At 34.6% G+C, this 22,613-nt stretch overlaps 1 protein-coding gene across 11 annotated transcripts in view; it reads right to left on the bottom strand.

Moving 5' to 3' along the window:
• USP34 (ubiquitin specific peptidase 34) overlaps positions 1–22,613 on the bottom strand; it is a 236,543-nt gene that overhangs the window by 32,167 nt on the left and 181,763 nt on the right. For all 11 annotated transcript variants that reach the window (XM_082357914.1, XM_082357916.1, XM_082357917.1 and 8 more), the window contains 18 exons: positions 21,579–21,725; positions 21,434–21,490; positions 21,261–21,338; positions 20,477–20,571; positions 17,421–17,593; positions 14,614–14,767; positions 13,454–13,532; positions 10,148–10,201; positions 9,941–10,036; positions 7,988–8,052; positions 7,819–7,894; positions 7,680–7,727; positions 7,205–7,270; positions 5,349–5,429; positions 3,585–3,670; positions 2,805–2,973; positions 2,625–2,699; positions 1,320–1,471 (listed from right to left, as the gene is read on the bottom strand). In XM_082357914.1, the coding sequence (XP_082214040.1) occupies positions 1,320–1,471; positions 2,625–2,699; positions 2,805–2,973; positions 3,585–3,670; positions 5,349–5,429; positions 7,205–7,270; positions 7,680–7,727; positions 7,819–7,894; positions 7,988–8,052; positions 9,941–10,036; positions 10,148–10,201; positions 13,454–13,532; positions 14,614–14,767; positions 17,421–17,593; positions 20,477–20,571; positions 21,261–21,338; positions 21,434–21,490; positions 21,579–21,725 (1,751 nt within the window). The remainder of the gene's footprint in view (positions 1–1,319; positions 1,472–2,624; positions 2,700–2,804; positions 2,974–3,584; positions 3,671–5,348; positions 5,430–7,204; positions 7,271–7,679; positions 7,728–7,818; positions 7,895–7,987; positions 8,053–9,940; positions 10,037–10,147; positions 10,202–13,453; positions 13,533–14,613; positions 14,768–17,420; positions 17,594–20,476; positions 20,572–21,260; positions 21,339–21,433; positions 21,491–21,578; positions 21,726–22,613) is intronic.

Below are 22,613 nucleotides of genomic sequence, written 5' to 3'. Positions count from 1 at the left end.
AGCTGCGAACACTGAATTAGTGAACACTGAATCACTGCTCATAGGGAAAACATACACTTAGGTTCCTCTGAACCTCTGGTCATAACATTTTCATCAATAGATCAATATGTTACCTTGTTTAATGTGTGTTTCTGTTTAAAGACACCTGATTTAATGTTGACTCATTAGTACTGAATACAGAGCAAACAGCACTGTAACTCAAACCTGAATGAAGCTTATCTAATGTGTACTTTCTCCTTAAGGCATATTATGGCCTTCTTGAGCTTAGGAACACACTAGACAGCACTTGGCACTATGCTTGGGACCATTTTTAAACAGCCAAATCACCAACAAAAAGCATAAATGTGAAAAATGTGGCATATATTGCAAACAAAAATTTGTTTACAATTTGAGCACCGAAACAAGAAGGCAGAGTGTCACCATGTTTCACCTCAGCTGGAGAAGTGTGTGTCAGGTTAACTCCAATTTTTTGCCACTCTGGACATTCTGTAATCCACAAATCACTGTAAATGCTTCACAAGTACTGATTTGGGGATTACAAATAAATTTAAGTTAAGTAGGAGAATTCACAAATTGGAGATCCGTGAATAATGAGGCTTGGTTGCACGCACGCACGCACACACACACACACTCTCTCTCTCTCTCCCTCTCTCACTCACTTTGTGTCTCACAGCCTCCCCTTCTTAAAAAGTAGCATACTATAGGGAATTCCCTGGTGGTCCAGTGGTTAGGACTCAGTGATCCCAAAGGCCATGCTGTGTAGCCAAAAGAAAAAAAAAAGTAGCATACTATATATACTTTTGTCCACCTTGTCTTTTTTCACCTCAGTGATATGTATGTTAAAGATCTCTCCATGGTAGTACACATACATTCCATACTGCCTGTTTTCTTTCTGCTACAGAGTCCTCTATCACGTGGATGCTCTGTTTCTTCAACTTGTACCATCTTTGTGGACATTTTCAGTCTTTTGCTGTTTATAAACACTGCTTCAATAAACAGCACTGCACATACATCTTTTGGTGTTTTGGAAACAGAATCCCAGAAGTGGGGTTGCTAGGTCAAAGGATGAATGCACATATAATTTTGCTAGATATTTTACTGTATATTTCTTCAATGTATATTTCTAACATGACTCAGGCAAAGTAAGAGTTTGGTACAAAGGATTGAAATACTTATGCTACAAGAGTTGATGGAAAGTGTTGTTATTATTTAAAAGGAATTAAGTAACAAAAGCTACTGAGTTAATAATGGTAAAACAATTACGTAAAAAGAATAAAATCAAACATGCTTTAAGCATTTTGAATGTTGAAACATTTCACCTTTCTGAGCGAGACTGTTCAACCAAAAGAGCAACTAAAGCTATCATTTTTTCAAGAGCAGCTGGCCTGTATTTTTCTTCTGCCAGAGAGAGTATATCTTCTTCCTCCTCCTCTTCTTCCCCTTCTTCCTCTGACAACACTTCAACTTGAGGCTAGAACATAACACAATTCATTTTTAATATAATATTATTTTTTAACATTATGTTGAGAGAAAAGAGCTTGATTGTCTTACATAACAATGCAGGGTAGACAGTGGCAGGAGCATGTATCATGAAAAATAACCACTCAAAGGCCTAACCTTAACTTTAAAAGTCTAAACCACATTCAGGACAATTTTAGATTTAATAGGCAGAACTGTAAAGAACAATAATTCCCAATATTGTATTTACCTTACCTAAAGATATAAATTCTTTAATAATAATTTTTTTTCTTATAGGCAAGCTCTTTGGAAGATAAATCAGGAACAATATTTATATGAGTATGATAAAACGGTATTTCATATTTAATAAAAATACCAGTTACACAAATTAAGGAATCCATATTTGCAGTTTTCAGATAATCCAAACAGTAGGTATTTCAAAGAGATATTCATTTGAGGTTTGAAATGCAACACTGAAAAGATTTTATGGTCTAACAAAGCAAAAGAAAAGCAGTCTAAATAAGTAGACATCTAGGCTGAAATTAGATAATAACAGTACATATTTGGAGAACCATTACAGCACAGTAGCTAACAGTTTCGTTCAGGAGTCTAACCAAGGGTCAAAGCCTAACTCACTGTGATCTAAAACAAGTTAACTTCTTTATGCCTCAAGTTCCCCATCTGTAAAATGGAGATAACAACAGTACTTACCTCTTAGGGTTGCAACAAGGATTAAATAAGATAGAGCAAAGAGAGCATTCAATCCAATGTGGTCATTACAGACAACACAAAATTGATGTAATAGTTTTAATATTATGAATTGAATTTTTGGAAGACTGACAGACTTAATATAGCAAAGGGCTTTAAAAATATGGCCAGCAAAAATGTTCACCAAAACACAACATGCTACTGATAAGACCCTAAAAGCAGGTAATGGCCATTTTGCCTAAATTTATTTGCTTTGATCCAGGGCCATACCAGTGAAATCTATCATTTGACTGTTTCTTCTCTTGCTATATCCATTAAAAATATCAACCAAACATAGACCCTTAAAATCATTTACTATCAGGGCTAGAAGGGACTTCAAAGGAATCTAGTATCTTTCTATGATGCAAACTTGAAAACATGGCCTCTAAATCCCTGATATGAGACAGAATTGTACTTACATTTTCAGGTCCTTTGGTTCCCATGTAAAAATGTACCATTGTAGATATGGCTTGCAGTGAAAGCAAAAACTGGCTCTAAAAATAAAAATATTGATTTAAAAATATAAAATAAAAACAAATTAAGTTTTAAATACTGAAAATAAGTACATAATACCAGAAATAAACAAGATATAGCCTCACCTCTTCTTCACCCATTTTGGCAAATTCATAAAGGAAGGCAAAATATTCTGTAAGATGTTTACTGTGAGGCTTTACACCATGTTCCATGATTAATAACAGAGTTCTCACAAATCGAGTGACACATGAACGGCCACCTATATCTTCTACTGAAGCATCCATATCATCAGACCTGAAAACACAATTTTATATATCTTAGAAAAAGTATGAAGTCTGGGGATAGATATTTTGGGAGGAGAAATATTTTAAAAACCTGAATTTATCTCATTCATCTTTGTAATAATGAATACCAATTACAATAATACAAATAGTTGGATTCCAGTTATCATGTCTCTCTGAAATCAAAACAAAAAGACTAAGCCAAGGTTACTTGTAGAGGATTTTGAAAATGCAATTAAATAAAAATAAAACAAAAGTTTTCCTTCTTGATTTATATTATTACAGATTATTTTTAAATAGGAGAACCTAAATATTTCAGTGTGGATATTTAAAAATACTTCATAGGCAGATAATCAAAAAACTTAAAAATAAAATGTTCAGGGACTTCCCTGGTGGTCTGGTGGCTAAGACTCTGTGTTTCCAATGCAGGGGCCCGGGTTTGATCCCTGGTCAGGGAACTAGATCCCACATGCATGCTGCAACTAAGAGTTCGCATGCCGCAATGAAACTAAGACCCGGCACAGCCAAATAAATAAATAAATTAATTAATAATAATTAAATAAATTAAATAAATGAATAAATAAATTTTTTTAAAATGTTCAGTTCAAAAGGTATACTTCTTACCCATCTTCCATTCCTGGCTGTAGATAGAGATGAGCATGCACAGGTCTAAGTCTCTGAATCACATGGATACACAAACGCTGAAACATCTATAAATGAAAAGATAGGACAACCTAAGAGTCAACTCACATCAGGTAACAAAGACACTGAAAAATGAACATGATTAAAAATTCTGCTACCCATTTATATCTTGCCCACAGATTATCTTTTGACATTCTAAAGCTTTCCTGGAGTCTCAACTACAGACTGAAGATAAAAGGTAGAGTTAGCTTGAAAAACAATTTTATAAGGGAAAAAGCAAAAACAAACTATAGGTTTCAGTAATAGAGATTATCAAATAACAAAGCTTCATGAAACCTCCTTTACTAGTGGAGATAGAGGAAAGAAAACTTGGCATCCATCTCTTTCAGAAGAGTGGAGTGGGGTAGGACAGCTGCTTATCAGAATTCAATGACTAGGAGAAGGAAATGCGATTTAAGTTTATCCAAAAAATATGGATTAAGATATACAAATGGCCAATAAGCACACGAAAAGATGTTTACTATCATTAATCATTAAGGAAATGCAAACCAAAACTACAATGAGATACTACTTCACACCCATTAGAATGGCTAAAATCAAGAAGACAATAAACAAATGTTGAAGAAGATGTAGCAAAACTGGAACCTTCACAGATTGCTGGTGGGAATGTAAACTGGTGCAGACATCATGAAAAAAAGTTTGGTAGTTCCTAAGAATGTTACAACCCAGCAATTCACTCCTATGTATATATCCAAAAGAACTGAAAACACATGTCCACACAAATATCTGTACACAAATGTTCATAGCAGTGTTATTCAAAACAGCAAAAAAGTGGAAACATCACTAGTGTTCATCAACTGCTGAACAGATAAACAAAATTTGGTATATAGAATATTATTTGGCAATAAGAAGAAATAAAGTACAGATACAAGTCACAACATGGATAAACCTTGAAAACATTGTTAAATCAAAAAAGCCAGTCACAAAAGACCACATACTGTGTGATTCTATTCAAATGAAATGGTGAGAATAGGCAAACCCACAGAGGCAGAAAGTATATTAACGGTGGCCAGGGGCTGAAGAGAAGGGACAGGATAAAATGGAAGTGATTGCTCATAAGTATGGGATTTCTTTTGGGGGTGTTATAAAATTAGATAGATGATGGTCACATATTTGGGAATATACTAAAAACCACTAAATTTTACACTTTGAAAAGTTTTGCTAAATTTTATGATATAAGAATTCTATCTCAATTATAACTGAAAGTAGCATATTTCAGATTAAATTTTTGGTTTTGTGTCATAAATCCATATGTATTTTTCTTCCTTGTTAATTTTTCCAATGATTTAAGAAAAACAAATTGATTCATGTGACAGTTGAGAATCTGTCACAGAAATAAGTTATACACTATTCATTTAACTTTCAAGGCCATTACAGTACCCTACCATGATTAGAATATCTAAGGATCTGAAAAAGAATCAGTACAACTCATACATCAAAGTAGGATCTGAGAAAATAGGCAGTTATAAGCTATCTTCCTATAACCAGGAAATGTGAATGATTTTAATCACTTGACTGGAATGATAGCTGATTTGCCAAAAGAAGCTGGTGAAAATAAGAGCAAAATGACTTTTGTGATAAGAGGTCGATCTTTTCAAACTACTTTCAATGCTGGGTTAAAATATATTCACAGGCAAATTCAGAACAATTAACTTGAAAGCCACTTTCAAATAAATTTTTTCTTACCTGTCTCACAATTTGATTAGGGCACTTAATTAGTATCTGCATTGGCCACCAATCATCATCAGCCATGCGGTCCAAAAACCACTGTAAGTAAATAGTGTGATTTTAACATTCAATCAATACTTGTCAATTGGGATAAAAATCACACAAAGATTTTAATTCTAGTTGACATTTGAATTCCTTTAAATTCTTACCAAAAAAGATTCTTCAATTGGTAGAAAGTGTAAAATCTAAAATGTCTAAAGTCATAATCAAGGTCATCTCAATACAGAATTCCATGGATGCCAGTTACATTATAGTGTAGAACCTACATGATGACAACCTGCAGTTCTTAATAAAGTCAAATACTATTTTCCTCTTAGACTTAAATGTCACACTGTCGAATTTTTTGTTCCTATTAATAACATACTGAGTATGATAAACTTTCTGTTTAAAACCAATTTATGTTCTGTTGATAACAAAAAACACTCTTCTTTACGCTTAGCTAAGACAATTTCCCATTAATTTCAAGATATCTCTTAATCACATATTTAACTCTTCTATTGAACTGTACTGCCTATTTATGCACACACATAATTACTGACAACTGTAGAGAATTTTAACTCCTTGAGAGAGTTCCAGAGGCAATCCTTAGTGAAAAAACTGAAGTTGCAACTTTATTAATAAAAACAACAAAAACAAAAAAATTTATGACCTAATCAAGCTTCTGCATCTACTGAACAATTTTTTTTTTTTTTTTTTTTTTTTACCAAACAGTTTTTTAAAAATCATGAAGATGGAAAGGAATAGAGGAGTATGTTAAATAACACCCAAAGGATGCACTAGATCAAAGCCAGCATGTGGAAAATCCTGCAGAACAAATGAGAAAGTGGTACAGAGGGGAAAAAAAAAACAGAAGGTAACTACAGTTGCTCCTTGGTATGGAGCCCCAGCATACACAAAAATCTGCAGATACTCAAGTCCCATAGTTGACCTTCTGTATCTTAGGTTCCTCCACATCCTCAGATTTAACCAACCACAGATTGTACGGTACTGTACGTATTTATTGAAAAAATCTGTGTATGAGTGGACCCACACAGTTCAAACCCGTGTTGTCCAAGGGTCAACTGTATTTTAGATGAAAAGAGATTTACAAGACAAAAGCAAAATGTGGACCTTGTTTGAATACTAATTCAAACAAACCGACTGAAAAAAATTAAAAAAAAAAATCTTTCTAAAAACCTTCTACATATGAAAAAAATCTTCAACTAATTTCATCTATTGTACACTATGCTGCTGTCTCCCACTTTTGGGAATTTATAAGACTTGCATTCCTAGAAAGGTACACACCACTCTGGGAGATCATCACAAATGATAAACGATAGTAAGATGGCAATATGGCTACGTGTTTATTACCTGTGTGCATACTATCCTTAGGGATGTATGTTTCTCTTATAATGTAATATGGGAAAAGATAAAATAGGACATAAACTGATCTACTGGGATATATGCATTTTTTCTCAGAGGGGGAAGGGAGATAAGCATTTTTCAGTATTTTCTGGTAGCATGCAAAAGTAGTTAAGAAATATCTGGTACAGTTCTGCATTTTCTATACTTTTTCCTTCCAATACATGGTGGGGGGAACCCAAGGATTTTTAAGTAACTTAAAAATCGATTATTTAATCAATGTAATGAATTTGATACATTAATTATAAATTTCTCTTGGCAATCAAGTAATTTTAGGAACAACTTACACTGGCTCCCTATGATTTATAATAGATAAAACAATTTTGTTATAGCATCTAAGTTAAGAATAAAAGAAAACAAAACAAGAAAGTGAATCTTAAGCTATGCATTGTTTGTTGAATTATTCACCTCACCTCACAAGCTGCTTGACTATTATTAAATTGTTTGGTCAACAGTTCAATCCACTGAAGCATTGTGGGCTATAAAAGAAAAAGAAGTTACTGAAGGTATTAGGAGATATCTGGGGCTTCCCTGGTGGTGCAGTGGTTAAGAATCCGCCTGTCAATGCAGGGGACATGGGTTCAGGCCCTGGTCCAGGAAGATCCCACATGCCGCGGAGTAACTAAGCCCATGCGCTCCAACTACTGAGCCTGCACTCTAGAGCCTACGAGCCACAACTACTGAAGCCCATGCTCCACAACAAGAGAAGCCACCACAGTGAGAAGGCTGTGCACTGCAATGAAGAGTAGCCCCCGCTCACTGCGACTACAGAAAGCCCACGCAGTAATGAAGACCCAACGCAGCCAAAAATAAAAAATAAATTAAAAAAAAAAAGATATCTGATAAATGACATGAATGGCACAAAAGTTTACGAAGTAAAACACATACCTTTTCTTTTGAATGAATAAATGTCTCTAGGACAAAGGAAGTGCTTAACTGCAAGAAAAGATAAAATTAAGCAAAAAAGATTTAATTATTTTAAAGTCACCAATTTTGAAGAAATTACCTAAGTCTATACATATATTACCTTTGCTGTCATTAAGGACACAGCTTTAGGATCTGGTAATGTACTGGGAATACAACTACACAACTGCCACATAAACCTAGAATTTGAAAACAATAGGTTAAAATTCTTACAAAATAAGATTTTTTAAAAATGTGTAACAAAAAAATCTTATTAAATTTGCCAAGCTTACCCAAAATATGTATGTTCAAAAATGTTTTTGTCTTGAAGAAACTGCATGTTATCATGCCAAATCCACTGAAGAAAAAAATGTTAACATTAGATATCAGAAAGCATTTGCTTCATAACATTTTACCAATATTTTTATTAGACAAAATAAGACTTGCTCTAGAAGAAACAAAAAATATACATGCACTTAAAATTCATGTTGACTTTTTTCCAGGTAAATGGAATATGGAAGTAGTTACTAAACCTGATCCTATTTATCACTACTTATCTGGTTACCTCAAGTGATCACGCTGTTTCTTTTTTTTTAAATTTATTTATTAAAATTTTAAAAGTAAGAACTCTGAAATCCCATCTGTCTGAAGAGCAAATATATAATGAATAAAATTATGTTAACGTTGATAACATACATGAAAACTATGGTACGCTGATATTTTGGTAAGAACAGATTATGAGAGAAAGGTTTATGTTTAAAAACTGGCAAAATAAGGGACTTCCCTGGTGGTGGCACAGTGCTTAAGAATCTGCCTGCCAATGCAGGGGACACAGGTTCATGCCCTGATCTGGGAAGATTCCACATGCCACAGAGCAACTAAGCCTGTGCGCCATAACTACTGAGCCTGTGCTCTAGAGCCTGCGAGCCGCAACTACTGAAGCCCACGCGCCTAGAGCCTGTGTTCCGCAACGAGGAGCCACCACAATGAGAAGCCTGCACACCGCAATGAAGAGTAGCCCGCGCTCGTTGCAACTAGAGAAAGCCTGCGCACAGCAACGAAGACCCAACGCGGCCAAAAATAAATAAAATTTAAAAAAGAAAAAAGAAAACAATGTGAAAAAGAAATTCATGTTTACTTATAGATCCTGTATTTATTGAAAAAAAAAAAAAAAACATGTGTTAAGTGGACCCTCGCAGTTCAAGCCTGTGTTGTTCAAATGCCAACTGTACATCATTAAGGTTTTATGTAAAATTTCATTTTATTTCACATGTGGGTGGCTATCTTTAAATACTGTTGGGTCCTCATCTAGAACATGGTGTACATTTGTCTGAATACCCTGGGGACACAAAGTCTTGCACATCATGATGATTATAATCTATTTTATTTTGCTATTATGATAGCAGTTGAAATAAATCTTTGTATAAACAGGTGAGTTTAATAGCTTGACATCTAGTGAAGCATCTAATTCTGCTGGTAAACCTAATTTAGAGGGTTTGGAAGAAGATAATATTCTTGGCTCTTTATCTGTAAATTACAGGTAGGCAAGATACCATTAGAAGTGTTTGGGGAAGAAAATCCACTCAGTTTTAAGACTTGACCACAATAGTGCAAATATCAATCAGTCAGAGAGTAAAAGTTTAACTGTCTACATGGAAGAGTACACTTGTATCAGGTATACCTTTCTGGAGATTTATTTTTTTGTACTTTTGGCAGAGTCAGTTTACAACAATGATACAACACACACTGAGTGTGCACACTTTTTATAAACCCCTAACATTATCACTTAACTACATATGAAATGAAGAGAGCTCATTACTACAAATGAGACACATATTAAAATAATAATACATATTTTAAATGCATTTAAAATACACTGTACGCTTGTGTATAATATGAAGCGTAAGAAAAGGAACATTCACAGTCCTATCACCCAATCCAAGAATATCACCAACCATACAAGTTAATTGTGAGCTTGCGCTTATTCCATCAACCATTTTTACCTTTCTTATTTTTCTTAAATGTTACTAATAATTGTTTTCCACTCCCTTTAATCTCTTTCACTTTACATTCACCTGTTGTATGTCAGTATTGCCGAGACTATTTGTAAACAGGGTTAAGGCTTACCTCGGATTACAGATACTAATGATGTTGTTTATATAGCCTGCTTTTATATTCTAGAACTAATACTTGCATAAATACTTAACATGTTTTTAAATTGTTGCTAAAGTTAAATTAACTTATACCTCTAGTAATTCAGATGAAACATCAAATTTGTATTCTTTGCCATTTTCTTCCTCTGGTTCCATGCGTTTGTAAAACAGCATATAAGCACTGTGTGTCTTTAAGAGGGAAAAAAAAGTATATTTTCATTTTGACATAGTATAACTATAAAAGTAGATAACATGGAAGTCGGAAAACAATGTACAATTATACATGAAAGAAATGGTTACCTTTTCAAAGGAGAAATCCATAAATTTATCTGTAACAGAATCATAGGTCTTGGTCTGTTTAAAAAAATGAAAGTTTTCCTTCTTTAAGAAATGGGTACACTCAGCTATATTTATATATAAAATATTTCATAAATAGCTATTTTATACTTTATAGCAACTTTGTAAATAGTTCTCAAATAGCATTATATTCAGAAAAATCTTTGATAGAAGTTTTTGGCTAGGAGTATGTACTTTAAAAAAAAGATTCAAAACATTTTTAAGGTACTTTACCATCAATAATACAAAGCTTAATAAAATGGACTTGCAATCTGAAAAACTACCTTTTTTTTTCAATAGATCTTTATTGGAATATAATTGCTTCACAATACCATGTTAGTTTCTGTTCCACAACAAAGTGAATCAGCCATATGCATACACACGTCCCCATATCCCCTCCCTCCCGAGCCTCCCTCCCATCCTCCCTATCCCACCCATCTAGGTCATCGCAAAGCACCAAGCCGATCTCCTTGTGCTATGCTGCTGCTTCCCACCAGCCAACTATTTTACATTCGGTAGTGTATATATGTTGATGCTACTCTCACTTCGCCCCAGCTTTGCCCTCCCACCCCATGTCATCAAGTCCATTCTCTATGCCTACCCCATTATTCCTGCCCTGCAACTAGGTTCATCAGTACCATTTTTTTTTTTATTATTTTAGATCCCACACATGTGCGTTAGCATACGGTATTTGTTTTTCTCTTTCTGACTTACTTCATTCTGTATGACAGACTCTAGGTCCATCCACCTCACTACAAATAACTGAATTTCGTTTCTTTTTATGGCTGAGTAATATTCCATTGTATATGTGTGCCACATCTTCTTTATCCATTCATCTGTCAATGGACATGTAGGTTGGTTCCATGTCCTGGCTATTGTAAATAGTGCTGCAATGAACACTGTGGTGCATGTCTCTTTTTGAATTATGGTTTTCTCAGGGTATATGCCCAGTAGTGGGATTGCTGGGTCATATGGCAGTTCTATTTTTAGTTTTTTAAGGAACCTCCATACTGTTTTCTATAGTGGCTGTATCAATTTACATTCCCACCAGCAGTGTACGAGGGTTCCCTTTTCACCACACCCTTTCCAGCATTTACTGTTTCTAGCTTTTTTGATAATGGCCATTCTGACCTGCGTGAGGTGATACCTCATTGTAGTTTTGATTTGCATTTCTCTAATAATTAGTGATGTTGAGCATCTTTTCATGTGCCTCTTGGCTGTCTCTATGTCTTCCTTGGTGAAATGTCTATTTAGGTCTTCCGCCCATTTTCTAACTGGATTGTTTGTTTTTTTGATATTGAGCTCCATGAGCTGTTTGTATATTTTGGAGATTAATCCTTTGTCTGTTGTTTCACTTGCAAATATTTTCTCCCATTCTGAGGGTTGTCTTTTTGTCTTGTTTATGGTTTCCTTTGTTGTGCAAAAGCTTTTAAGTTTAATTAAGTCCCATTTGTTTATTTTTGTTTTTACTTCTGTTACTCTAGGAGGTGGGTCAAAAAAGATCTTGCTGTGGTTTATGTCAAAGAGTGTTTTTCCTACGTTTTCCTCCAAAAGTTTTATAGTGTCTGGTCTTACATTTAAGTCTTTAATGCATTTGGAGTTTATTTTTGTGTATGGTGTTAGGTAGTGTTCTAATTTCATTCTTTTACATGTAGCTGTCCAGTTTTCCCAGCACCACTTATTGAAGAGGCTGTCATTTCTCCATTGTATGTTCCTGCCTCCTTTGTCGTAAATTAGGTGCCCATATGTGCCTGGGTTTACCTCTGGGCATTCTATCCTGTACCATTGATCTATATTTCTGTTTTTTGTGCCAGTACCATACTATCTTAATTACTGTACCTTTTGGTATAGTTTGAAGTCAGGGAGCCTGATTCCTCCAGCTCCGTTTTTCTTTCTCAAGATTGCTTTGGCTATTCGGGGTCTTTTGTGTTTCCATACGAATTGTAAGATTTTTTGTTCTAATTCTGTGAAGAATGCCATTGGTAGTTTGATAGGGATTGCATTGAATCTGCAGACTGCTTTGGGTAGTATAGTCATTTTCACAATATTGATTCTTCCAATCCAAGAACATGGTATATCTCTCCATCTGTTTGTGTCATCTTTGATTTCTTTCATCAGTGTCTTACAGTTTTCTGAGTACAGGTCTTTTACCTCCTTAGGTAGGTTTATTCCTAGGGATTTTTATTCTTTTTGTTGCAATGGTGAATGGGATTGTTTCCTTAATTTCTCTTCAAATATATAAAACTTAATAAAATGGGCATGCAATCTGAAAAACTACCTTTTAAAAGAAGAGTTTTGCACTGTTTACTTGTTTATCTTTTCTTTCTTTTTTTTTTTTGAGGAAATATTCTAGGAATAACATCTACAGATGCAATAGGTTTAGTTATGGCTTCATTAGTAACTCATTATTTCCTTCCTTCTTCTACTCATTTTCCAAGTGTTAGGAATTTGTCTAATTTTCCTTTTCTATTCAGAATAGTACGTAAGAGCATCAAAGAGCAGTTAAGAAAGGCTTTTCATTAAAATCCAGAATGTGACCAGTTATTTCACAATAAACATGGCTATTAAAGGGAAATATAACTTTATCTGAGCTTCTTTATGAAACAGAAATTACTTTTTAATACTTGACTTGTGAGAATCAACAGGCTATTTTTAAAGTTTTCAGAAAATTGGTACTCGGGTAAACTGCATATGAAGAAGTGAAATTACTGTAACACTACTCCAACCTAATTGTCTTTTCTTATATCTTAACTGATAATTACAAAACAGATAATCTTTTTCTATCCTGTCACTAGTAATAACCAGGTTGCTGCTACTGTTATAGAAAGCACTAAAGGAACAATCTTTAAAGTTTAGCTTAAGCCAACTTCCTTGTCAAAGATTTCTCATAGTAAGTCAATAAAGAGTAATTTCTTTCTGTTCTAATCCCAAAGCATTTAAGTAAGCAACTTATTTAATCATGATGTCTTGTGGAAATGTAATTCAATTCCTATACTATTATTTTTCAATTGTAAGTCTTAACCCTTCTTAATCAGACCCTCTTAATCAGTTGAAGAAATAGTAATTTAAAATATATTTTCAAAAAAAACTATTTTCCAGTGTCTGGTATATGCTCCAAACATACTAAACTATACTAAACAAAAAACAAATACATTTTAGATTTAATTATAGGAATTAAAAGAAAGTTACATGACTCTGCTATTGGATTTTATGATACTGCAAAGCACTTGGAAAGTCATGAACCATTTATAACTTTTGAATAAAACTTACCGTCATCTCTCCACCAAAACATTCAGAGGCAAGTTGAGCAGAATCAAAAGGTTTTACCTCAGCATCATTAAAAAGATACCTAAAGCAGAGTATATAGTATTCATCAAGTATATATGTAATATATCTGTATTGTGCCTCTTTTTAAAATATTTAGATTACATTCTAATATATTACAAATATTGATCAAACTTATTAATATGTGGTATATTCTAACTAAGCTCTTGTTTTGACAATTCTAATCCACTAGAAATTGGGAATATAATTTCACAACATAGTCATAACCACCTTAAAATCTGATAGATCTATTTATAACCTTGGAGTAACAAAAGAGTTCATAAAAGCAAGGATAAAAAGTTTGCATAACTTTCTAACATGTAAAGCTATCAGACAGAAAACATTAAGAGCTTGGAAAACTTACAACGATAAAGATGCCATTTCAAAATTTATATTCAAATGGACAAAAAAAAGTAAAGATACCATGGATATGATGGTATAAAGAGTGAGAAATATTTGAACGAAACTATTCTGCTAAGTGCAGATCAATTTACCAATGTACATCCCCAATATTTAGAACAATGTCTAGCACATCAATAGTCTCTATACATGAGACTTTACTCAACAACATCCGAGGACCAAAAACCAGCTATTAAGGACTGATTGAATGACTTCCAGCCATTAACTTGATGAAAGATGATAAAAAGAATGTGTGTCAGAAGGGAAAGGTAAGGTGAAGAAAATGGAGTATGCAGGTAATTTCTAACTGGAATACATAAGGACTTTGTGGCCACCCTATAGAAGGCATTCAGTAAACAGTTCTTGAATAAGTGAACACAGGTAGGTAAGATTTGGAAGGTGCAATATTGTCTGTGGATCTAAAGTTGTGTGCAGAACTTTGACTGTGTTCATTTTTCTTAGGCGAGAATTTATCAAATTCTCAAAAGAGTCTGGAGATCTATAAAGTTTAAGGATAGATTCATATTGTCTTTTGAAAGCTGCTTTCATTTAAACATTTTATGTGCTCCCTTTCCCAACTATAAAGTTTTTAGAAAACTAAAATCTGAAAACTTATCTCAAGAAGACAACTATCATAAGCTTATACTTCAAAAACAGAAGAAAAAAAGACTTTTTTAAATCCCAAGAATAAAATATTTAAAACTCACCATTTATTGTTTTTATAAGCATGCGGATTGACTATATCTCTAATGAAGCTGTAATAGTGTCCACCATCTGCTGTTCCTGTGTGAACAGTCACTCCTATCAAGTCATACTCATAGCTCTCTGCGTCTTTTGAATGATCACTGACTTCCTTGAAACCTGGAATGATTTACATAAAATAATGGCAATAATTTTGAAAACTACACACAGTGACATCTTAGAATCACTTTATATACTATACTTTATGCACAGAAATAGGCACAGATACTTTATATATTCAAATAGGTACAAAACAATCCTATATGCTAGTCATTCACCATTCATAGCCTACAATTTTAAGGAACATTTATACAAATCACTGGAAAAACCACCATGTGTCAGTGCATAACTAGGGACAATCTCCATGTAATATGTAAATGTAAAATATGTTCTTTTTGCTTAATCTGGCTCTTCCTTTTGAAACAGATAAACCTGAACGAAGCATTTTGTATTATCTTTATTAGGAGCAGGCAAACGCAAGATCTGAAAAGTATTAACATATTTATGCCTGTTAGTCTCATGCTAAGGAAAATGGAGCATTGTACTGGCAGCATGCTTCCAACTGTTTTCCCAGTTCATAGAAAACACTGTGTATTAGGAGCTTTATGTAGACAGAAACAAAATAAACAAAACATATACTTCCCACCCACAGAGATTTCAATTTGAAAAGTTATTACAAGAGATATTAAGAAAAAACTCCAGAAGATGTATGATTTACGATCTGTATTTCCATCATCACAAAAGGAAAGGTACAATCAGAAGCAAATAAGTGAGAGCAGATTTGGTTAACCTGAGTGCACAGTCTAACCTGAAAAGTGAAGCAACGATTAGGTGAAGAGGAGGAAATGGCTGAGAGTGTCAGAGCAGTGACTGAGGAGTTTGGATGTACTAGGATCTGACTCTGAATGCATCACTTGTGGCCGAATAAATTCCTTTATCTTGGCATAAATTTTTGCTATTTCCACACATGGAGACATTATGAAAAATACAGTGAAGCAGTTACTATGCAGTCTTGCTATAATTTTACAAATGGTTTGAAAATGCCCTAAAAAGTAGGATGTATATATACAATGACAACTTCTTAACTTTGTCTCTATTTTCAAACTTACCTCTTCTGCCTCATTTCCTGCAACTTCTAAACATACTCAAATTCTAACTTTAAAGTTCCCTCCCTTAACCCTGTATCACCTCACAGCCACAGTCACCATCCTCTCTCTTCAAAGAAAGATATGTTCTTCTCTTGAAAGAGTAGCCCACACTCATTGTTTATACCTCTCAGCTCCCATTTAGTGAGAGTAAAACATTTACTGGATGCTCATTAAGTGCCAGGCAATGCAGTATAAAGATTAAAATATGGTTCTCTTCCCTAAATCTTATAATATGGTGGCTCTTCAAATCTTAAAAATTTAAATCAGCATAACTTTCTATACAAACAAAACGTTGCCAGGACTCTTATGTAAAATGGAACTTCTCTTGGCTAAAGAAGAATGGAAAAGGTAAGAGCTGGCCCTATTCTGCTTTCTTCTCTCCTCTCACCTATTCCCATTCCTCATCATGGTCCTTGGGGCATATACACAGATGTTTGAAAATCACTGGTCTTATGGACGTAATAATAGCAATTTGGAGGTAACTACTTACGAACCAAGTGCCATTTTAAATTCGCTGCAATCCACCTTCCTACTGCAACACCCAAATTAAATTGGTCTGATAACCAGAGATCTTCAACATGTTAGGTAATTTTCCCTCATGGTCTTACTGGAACTGTTCCTTTTCTTTAATATTCAATACTTCTGACCACACTCCCTCCTTCTTGAGATCCTGAAATACTGATCCCACTATTCACCTGACTGATCAAGCCAGAAACCTTTCTTGACTTCTCCTCCTTCCTCTAGTAGTAGACTGACTAAACTGTAAGCTTCATAGGGGCAGAGACCTTGTTCTCTGTTGTCACTATATTCCTATTACTATAATAGCAAGTTAACTGGTGGATAGATGTTCAATAACTTTGTTCGATTCATTTATTCATTCAATCATCAAGTTCTACTAACTCTATCGCCATGCGCTCCTCTCCAACCCTACTGGTTGGTATGCTTTCTCATCTGCGCTACTATTACTGTGGTTTACCATAACAGCCTCCCCACACTCCTTTTATCATCCTCTAATCCATTTCTATTGTTACAGTCAGAATAACCTCTTCCAAGATCCCACCTGGTTATCTCAGTTCCCTGCTTAAAATTTTCCAATGGTTTCACATTGAAATAAAGATCAAAATTATTAACATGGCTTACAAAAAAACTGATCTGGCTGCCACCCTTTTGCCTATCTCATCAATCCCCTAATCAGCCCCCTGCCCCCCACTACAGTTTCTCCACTCCTCTCTCTCTAGCTCTTACTCAGGCTCTGCTTAAATGTCACCTTCTCCTGAAAGCCCCCCCTGATTCCCCTCAATCTGTGATACAGTCACTATTTGACAACACTTCATGTTTATAATTCCTTGTTTAATATATGCCATGCCCAATAGACTTAAGTTCTTCAAGGGCAGGAACCATGTTTATCTCATTCACTTGGAAAGGTGCCTAGAACACACTCCTAGTAGATACAAAACGTTTATTGGCCAACTGACTGAATATGCCATATTGTCTTTAAAAACATTCTCCTTTATAAGATTCAATTTGATTTTGTTAAATGTGTAGTTGATTACAACTTTATAAATATGGCTATCTTGTCATGAAGACTTAAAATAAACATAGGCAAGATAAAGATTTTCCATTACCTTCTTTCCTGTCACTCTTTCCCATAAGAAAATCTTCTGTATAGGGTGTCATATCCAAACGTAATGGGAAGGAAAAGTGTGTGTTCACTTTCTCTTTCATCATTGTGACCATATTAAATGTATACCTCATAGTATTGAAACTCAGAATCCGAGGCAATTTCTTAAAACATGCTCTGAAAGACAAGAACAAAATTTGTTAAAAATTATCTTTCAGAAGTACTCTAGCTATTATCAATTACATTTACACTACACTTATTTCAATATTCAATTCAGAGTAAATAATAAATAGTACTCTAAATCACGCTCTTATTAAATCTATCAATCATTCAACCTATCTATCCATCTATCTATCTATCTATCCCCCTCTTACATGACTTTTTCCATTCTGAAAGGACTTTCCTGTGTCTAGATAGGAAAACAAATAAAAAACCTACAGGGGACTATGGTATATGCCATGATGAAGCTATGAAAGGTGCTACGGAAGCATAAAAAGGAGTCACATCATATTTCAAAGGCAAGGAGGTTTTTGGTTCACAGTTTTCTTTTCCACCTTAAATAAGCATTTATTTTTGTACAGCAGAATTGCAAAGCCTGACTGTAACACTTACTAGATATATGACCCTAAAAAAGTTACTTAACCTCTCAGAGCTTAATTCCTGATTTGTAAATGGAAGTTAAAGTGCCTACTCCCTACTACTTTTAGAATGCTGCCTGGCCAACAGCGTTCAACGAGCGTAGCCTCATATTACAGCCACAACAATAACAGCAGCAGCACCAGCACCAGCAGAGTAAGTTAACTGGTTACCTAAATCTTATGGTATGACTTACTGCTAGTTCAGGTTTAAAAAAACTTTTTTTCAGTTTAAACAAAATATACTTAAAAACTTGGATTTATGAAAAATATGAATTTCAGGGAATAATTCTTCAGTGTATATAGGATTTAAAACAAAATCTGTTTAAACCAAGGGCTTAGTTTCTCTTTTAAATAGGAAATTTAGGGAGACGAGGAAGGTAGGGGAAGGATGTCACAAGCAGATGGAATAAGAAGTCTAAAAATTCATCATTATTGTTTATTTGGGAGACTGGTAAATGATGAGGTTACGAAGTATAAAGAAGTCAAGATATGAAGGGCCTTGTGTGTAATGTTAGAGTATGAACTTTATCCTGACAGCTAAGAATCACTAAAGGACTTGTGGAGGGCAGTGAAACCATGCATTAAGATATAAACAGATCTGAAGAGACGACCTGAATCTAACCAGACATACAAGGTAAGACAGTTGGGAGAGCAAAGCAAAGCCGTCTGAACTAAGTAAAATGATTTGGGAATCATTAGCATGTCAGCAGAGATTATGTTATGGTGGTAGATAAAATTATTCAGGAAAGAATGAATACACTGAGAAAACCAGAGTTCAAAGACAGAACAGAGTATGATCCTTGGCCCATTTCTGTTGAACACTTACTATGTTATTATAGACAACTAAAAGTATGATAAGAGTACAAAAGGACTGAATAATACTTTGCCTGGGAGAGACGTGACAGTATTTCAAAAAAACAGTAGAATCATATTAGCCAAAATAAAGTAATGCTTCCATAAGTAAAAGGTTATCAAGAATGACAAATTTATTCAATAAGTTTATTTATTCCAACTAAAAAGATTCTCCAAAGAACATAGCCTCTCAATGATCTTTTCTGACTCCTCATTATATTACTCCACAGTAACAAACTTTTAAGTCTGTTTAAGTCCTTAACTTTTAGCCTAACCTAATTCTAGTCAGATGAGTTTGTCTTCTACTTGTAACTGCCTGCACAGCTAGCTATGCTTTCTTTTGAGTACATCCATCTACAACTTTTCTCTCTTGCAACCAACGTGACTTCTGGAGATTGAGAAAAAGAGTATCATTGTTTTCAAATGCATATTTATCTGGAAAAATCTTCTATTAAGCAATTTTAAGAGAAGGCTTTTCATTCTCTGCCTTCAAACATGCTCAGATCTATTTCATGTAGAAAACTCCTGTTTGATCCCAAAGCTCTTTCTAGATTCCACATTCCTTTCTGTTACTTATTGCCAAACTGCTAAAATGAATGATCTATATACTTCATGCCATGTACTCTGATGACCCTGCTTCTATTGCTACAACTTGGCAAAAACACATCACTAAACCACCTTTTTGAAAAATTCAATGATTTTACTCAGCTGTTATTTCTTCCTCATCTCTGTGGACTACGACAATTGAATGAATAACTTCTTCTTGAAAATTTCTTCCCCATTTTCTGGGTTACCATCCTGTCCTGATTCTTTTTCTTTCCTGGCTTTGATTCTGTCACTTTTTCTTCTGTACTTTTAGGATGGCTTAGGTCTGAGTTCTTTGCCAACGGTTAAGTTCTTTCTCAGACAGATGTTCTGATGGCTTCAATCAATCACCTACGCAAATAATCCTCAAATCTAGATGTTAATCATTTGATGTCACTGTATATTACCAATCTTATTTTCTATTACTAGTAAATGCAGATCCTCTACTTAAGGCAGGCTGGCAGAATCCCAGACTTCTTGTACTTACAAGGTTATTACTACTTCTCTGCCTTTGTTCCTAGTAACGAACTACATAAGATGCTCTTTCAATCTAATTTCAATGTTCATCGGTAGGACTGAAACATCTTTACCCAACCAACTACTCTGTCCTAAACCAACCATCTTATGGCTGGCTCTTAAGAAAAAAAATCTCTCACTTTAGAGATTCAGAGGTCTTCAGTTCATGAGTAGACTCCTTATCATGCCCCACTGAGTGCACGGCAGAGAGCTAAGCAATCATATAGACCTTGGTAAGTATCTGATTAATAAAAAGGAAAAAAAAATCTGAAAAGATTTAAGAGTGCTTGAAAGTTTACTTGCATAACTGAATGAAAAATTGCTGCATAAGAATGAGTTCCAAGCAGCTGACCATAACCTTAATCACATAATTTTCATAAAAGTTTAACATTAATTTATCCTAAGTTTGTGTTTTACTTCCATTTGATGATTTATCAAAATGACGAAAATTACGTTTCAAAAAGCATACCTTTTTTCAGCTCGTACTTTCTTCCCACAATGAGAACAAGTATACATGTTGTCACCTTCTAAAGTATCTTTAATAGTAACTTCATCAAGAGATTCCTGTGTATAAAACCACACTTAAGAGTTTCACATTATTGTTTACAGCATGCAAAAATACAAAAAGCATTAATTACAATTTGGGCAGAATGCACAGAGGAAAACATTTTTTTAAAAAGCAAATGCTTAGGGCTTCCCTGGTGGCACAGTGGTTGAGAGTCTGCCTGCTAATGCAGGGGACACGGGTTCGAGCCCTGGTCTGGGAAGATCCCACATGCCGCGGAGCAACTGGGCCCGTGAGCCACAACCATTGAGCCTGTGCATCTGGAGCCTGTGCTCCGCAACAAGAGAGGCCACGATAGTGAGAGGCCCGCGCACCGCGATGAAGAGTGGCCCCCGCTTGCCACAACTAGAGAAAGCCCTCGCACAGAAACGAAGACCCAACACAGCCGAAAATAAGTAAATTAAAAAAAAAATTAAAAAAAAAAAAAAGCAAACGCTTAAATTTAGTAAAAATATTGACAAGGTGCTCTGAATCTTACTACATTTTTAAAAGACTCAAGTATTTAAATTTTGATTGGGAAAAATCAGCTTTGTGACCTACCTTTAATTCTTATTTGAGTAGCACCACAAGAAGAATATAGGTGAAAACATGAAAGTTAATTTTCTCTCAAGGTAACAAACATAAGCCTGCTATACACAAATAGTTAAAAGCAGAAAACAATTTAAAAAATATATACAACATTACTCACATAAATGTTCTTCATATCAGCCACCTGGCACCTCACGGTGTAAAACTCTTCAGCAGTCTGACTAACATGTTCACAATCCTAGTCAATCAATAGCCAAAAATTGGTAAATTATCATAATAAGCTAAAATATACATTAAGATTTCCAAAAAGCACAGAACAGGGAGAATACTTACCAAGGATACAACATTGTTTGTAATTACACCTCCAAACAAACTTTTGACAGTATTTTTCTTTAAAAAAATACAAACGAAAGTCAGTAATCCAAAATTGAGCAAATCTGTAAAAATTTCAAAGAAACTTGAGTGTTCTGGTACTAACCAGTTCTGGAGACATTTCTTCAATTTTAGTAATCAGATCAGTAAAAAACTCTGTCATATCTTTCTGCTCCCCAGTGTTCAGAGGCTGCTTATCCATGGTGTATGTTTTACAAAAGGGTCTAGGATTATATGCTTTGCATTCACTCTCCTGTGAAAGAAAAGGTGGGCATGGGGTGGGGGTGGGGGGAGGCGGGCAGTGAGGAGGATTATAAAACAATCAAATAAATCTAGATCTCAAATAAAAATAAAAATTATCACAAGGTTATTGAATGAACAACAAAGAAACAGGTAGTAAATCTACAAAGAAAGTATGAAAATGCTCTCCTCTATTTCATTTCTGTTTGATTCTCATGGCATTTTCAGTTTAATAGTCTTGGTGCCAGAAGATGCTTAAATGACCGTAAGTTAAGAAATTTTTATTTTTTAAGTCTAGGAATTTCTAGGAAGAAATTTGGGATTCAAAGGATGGAGGTTTGTATTGTGAAGCATAAAATACAAAGCCTTTGCAGGGTGCATAAGTTCTCCTATCAACTGAACCTTGGTTTAGGAGTAGTTTAAAATAGCAGTAAAAGTGCTTTGCCAGTTCAAACAGCATGTTCCAACTCTGTTAAAAGGAGATTATAAGTGGACTCAAGGGATAACTAACAAATCTTTTTATTTTGTTAAAAATCTCATTTATTAAGTCTCACAAGCTGAAATACATGGGAATAAATATGGTAAGATCTTTGTCCTCCAAATTCTAATGGGTGAGACAAGTAACTTTCAATACAAGTGCTGGTACAACAGAATTATGGTGACATGGAGATACTCTGTGGAATTTTTGGTCTCTTAGAGGACAGACTTTCTCAAGAAAACCAAGTTGATTCCTGAAGGATGAGAAATGGAAGAAAACGGAGAAGAGTACTATTGGAAGAGTGCCACAGGCAGTAGGAGCAGCATAAATAACTGCACAAGTGATGAAGCAAAAGCGTGATGGGCTTCAAAAGGCTTACAGTTACTACAGGGTGAGGCTGGATGTGGGCAGGGATAAGAAAGG

Source organism: Balaenoptera borealis, assembly GCF_965194805.1.
Source record: "Balaenoptera borealis genome assembly, chromosome: 15".
In the NCBI taxonomy this organism is placed as follows: Eukaryota; Metazoa; Chordata; class Mammalia; order Artiodactyla; family Balaenopteridae; genus Balaenoptera; species Balaenoptera borealis.
This window is presented reverse-complemented; position numbering and strand designations above follow the sequence as displayed.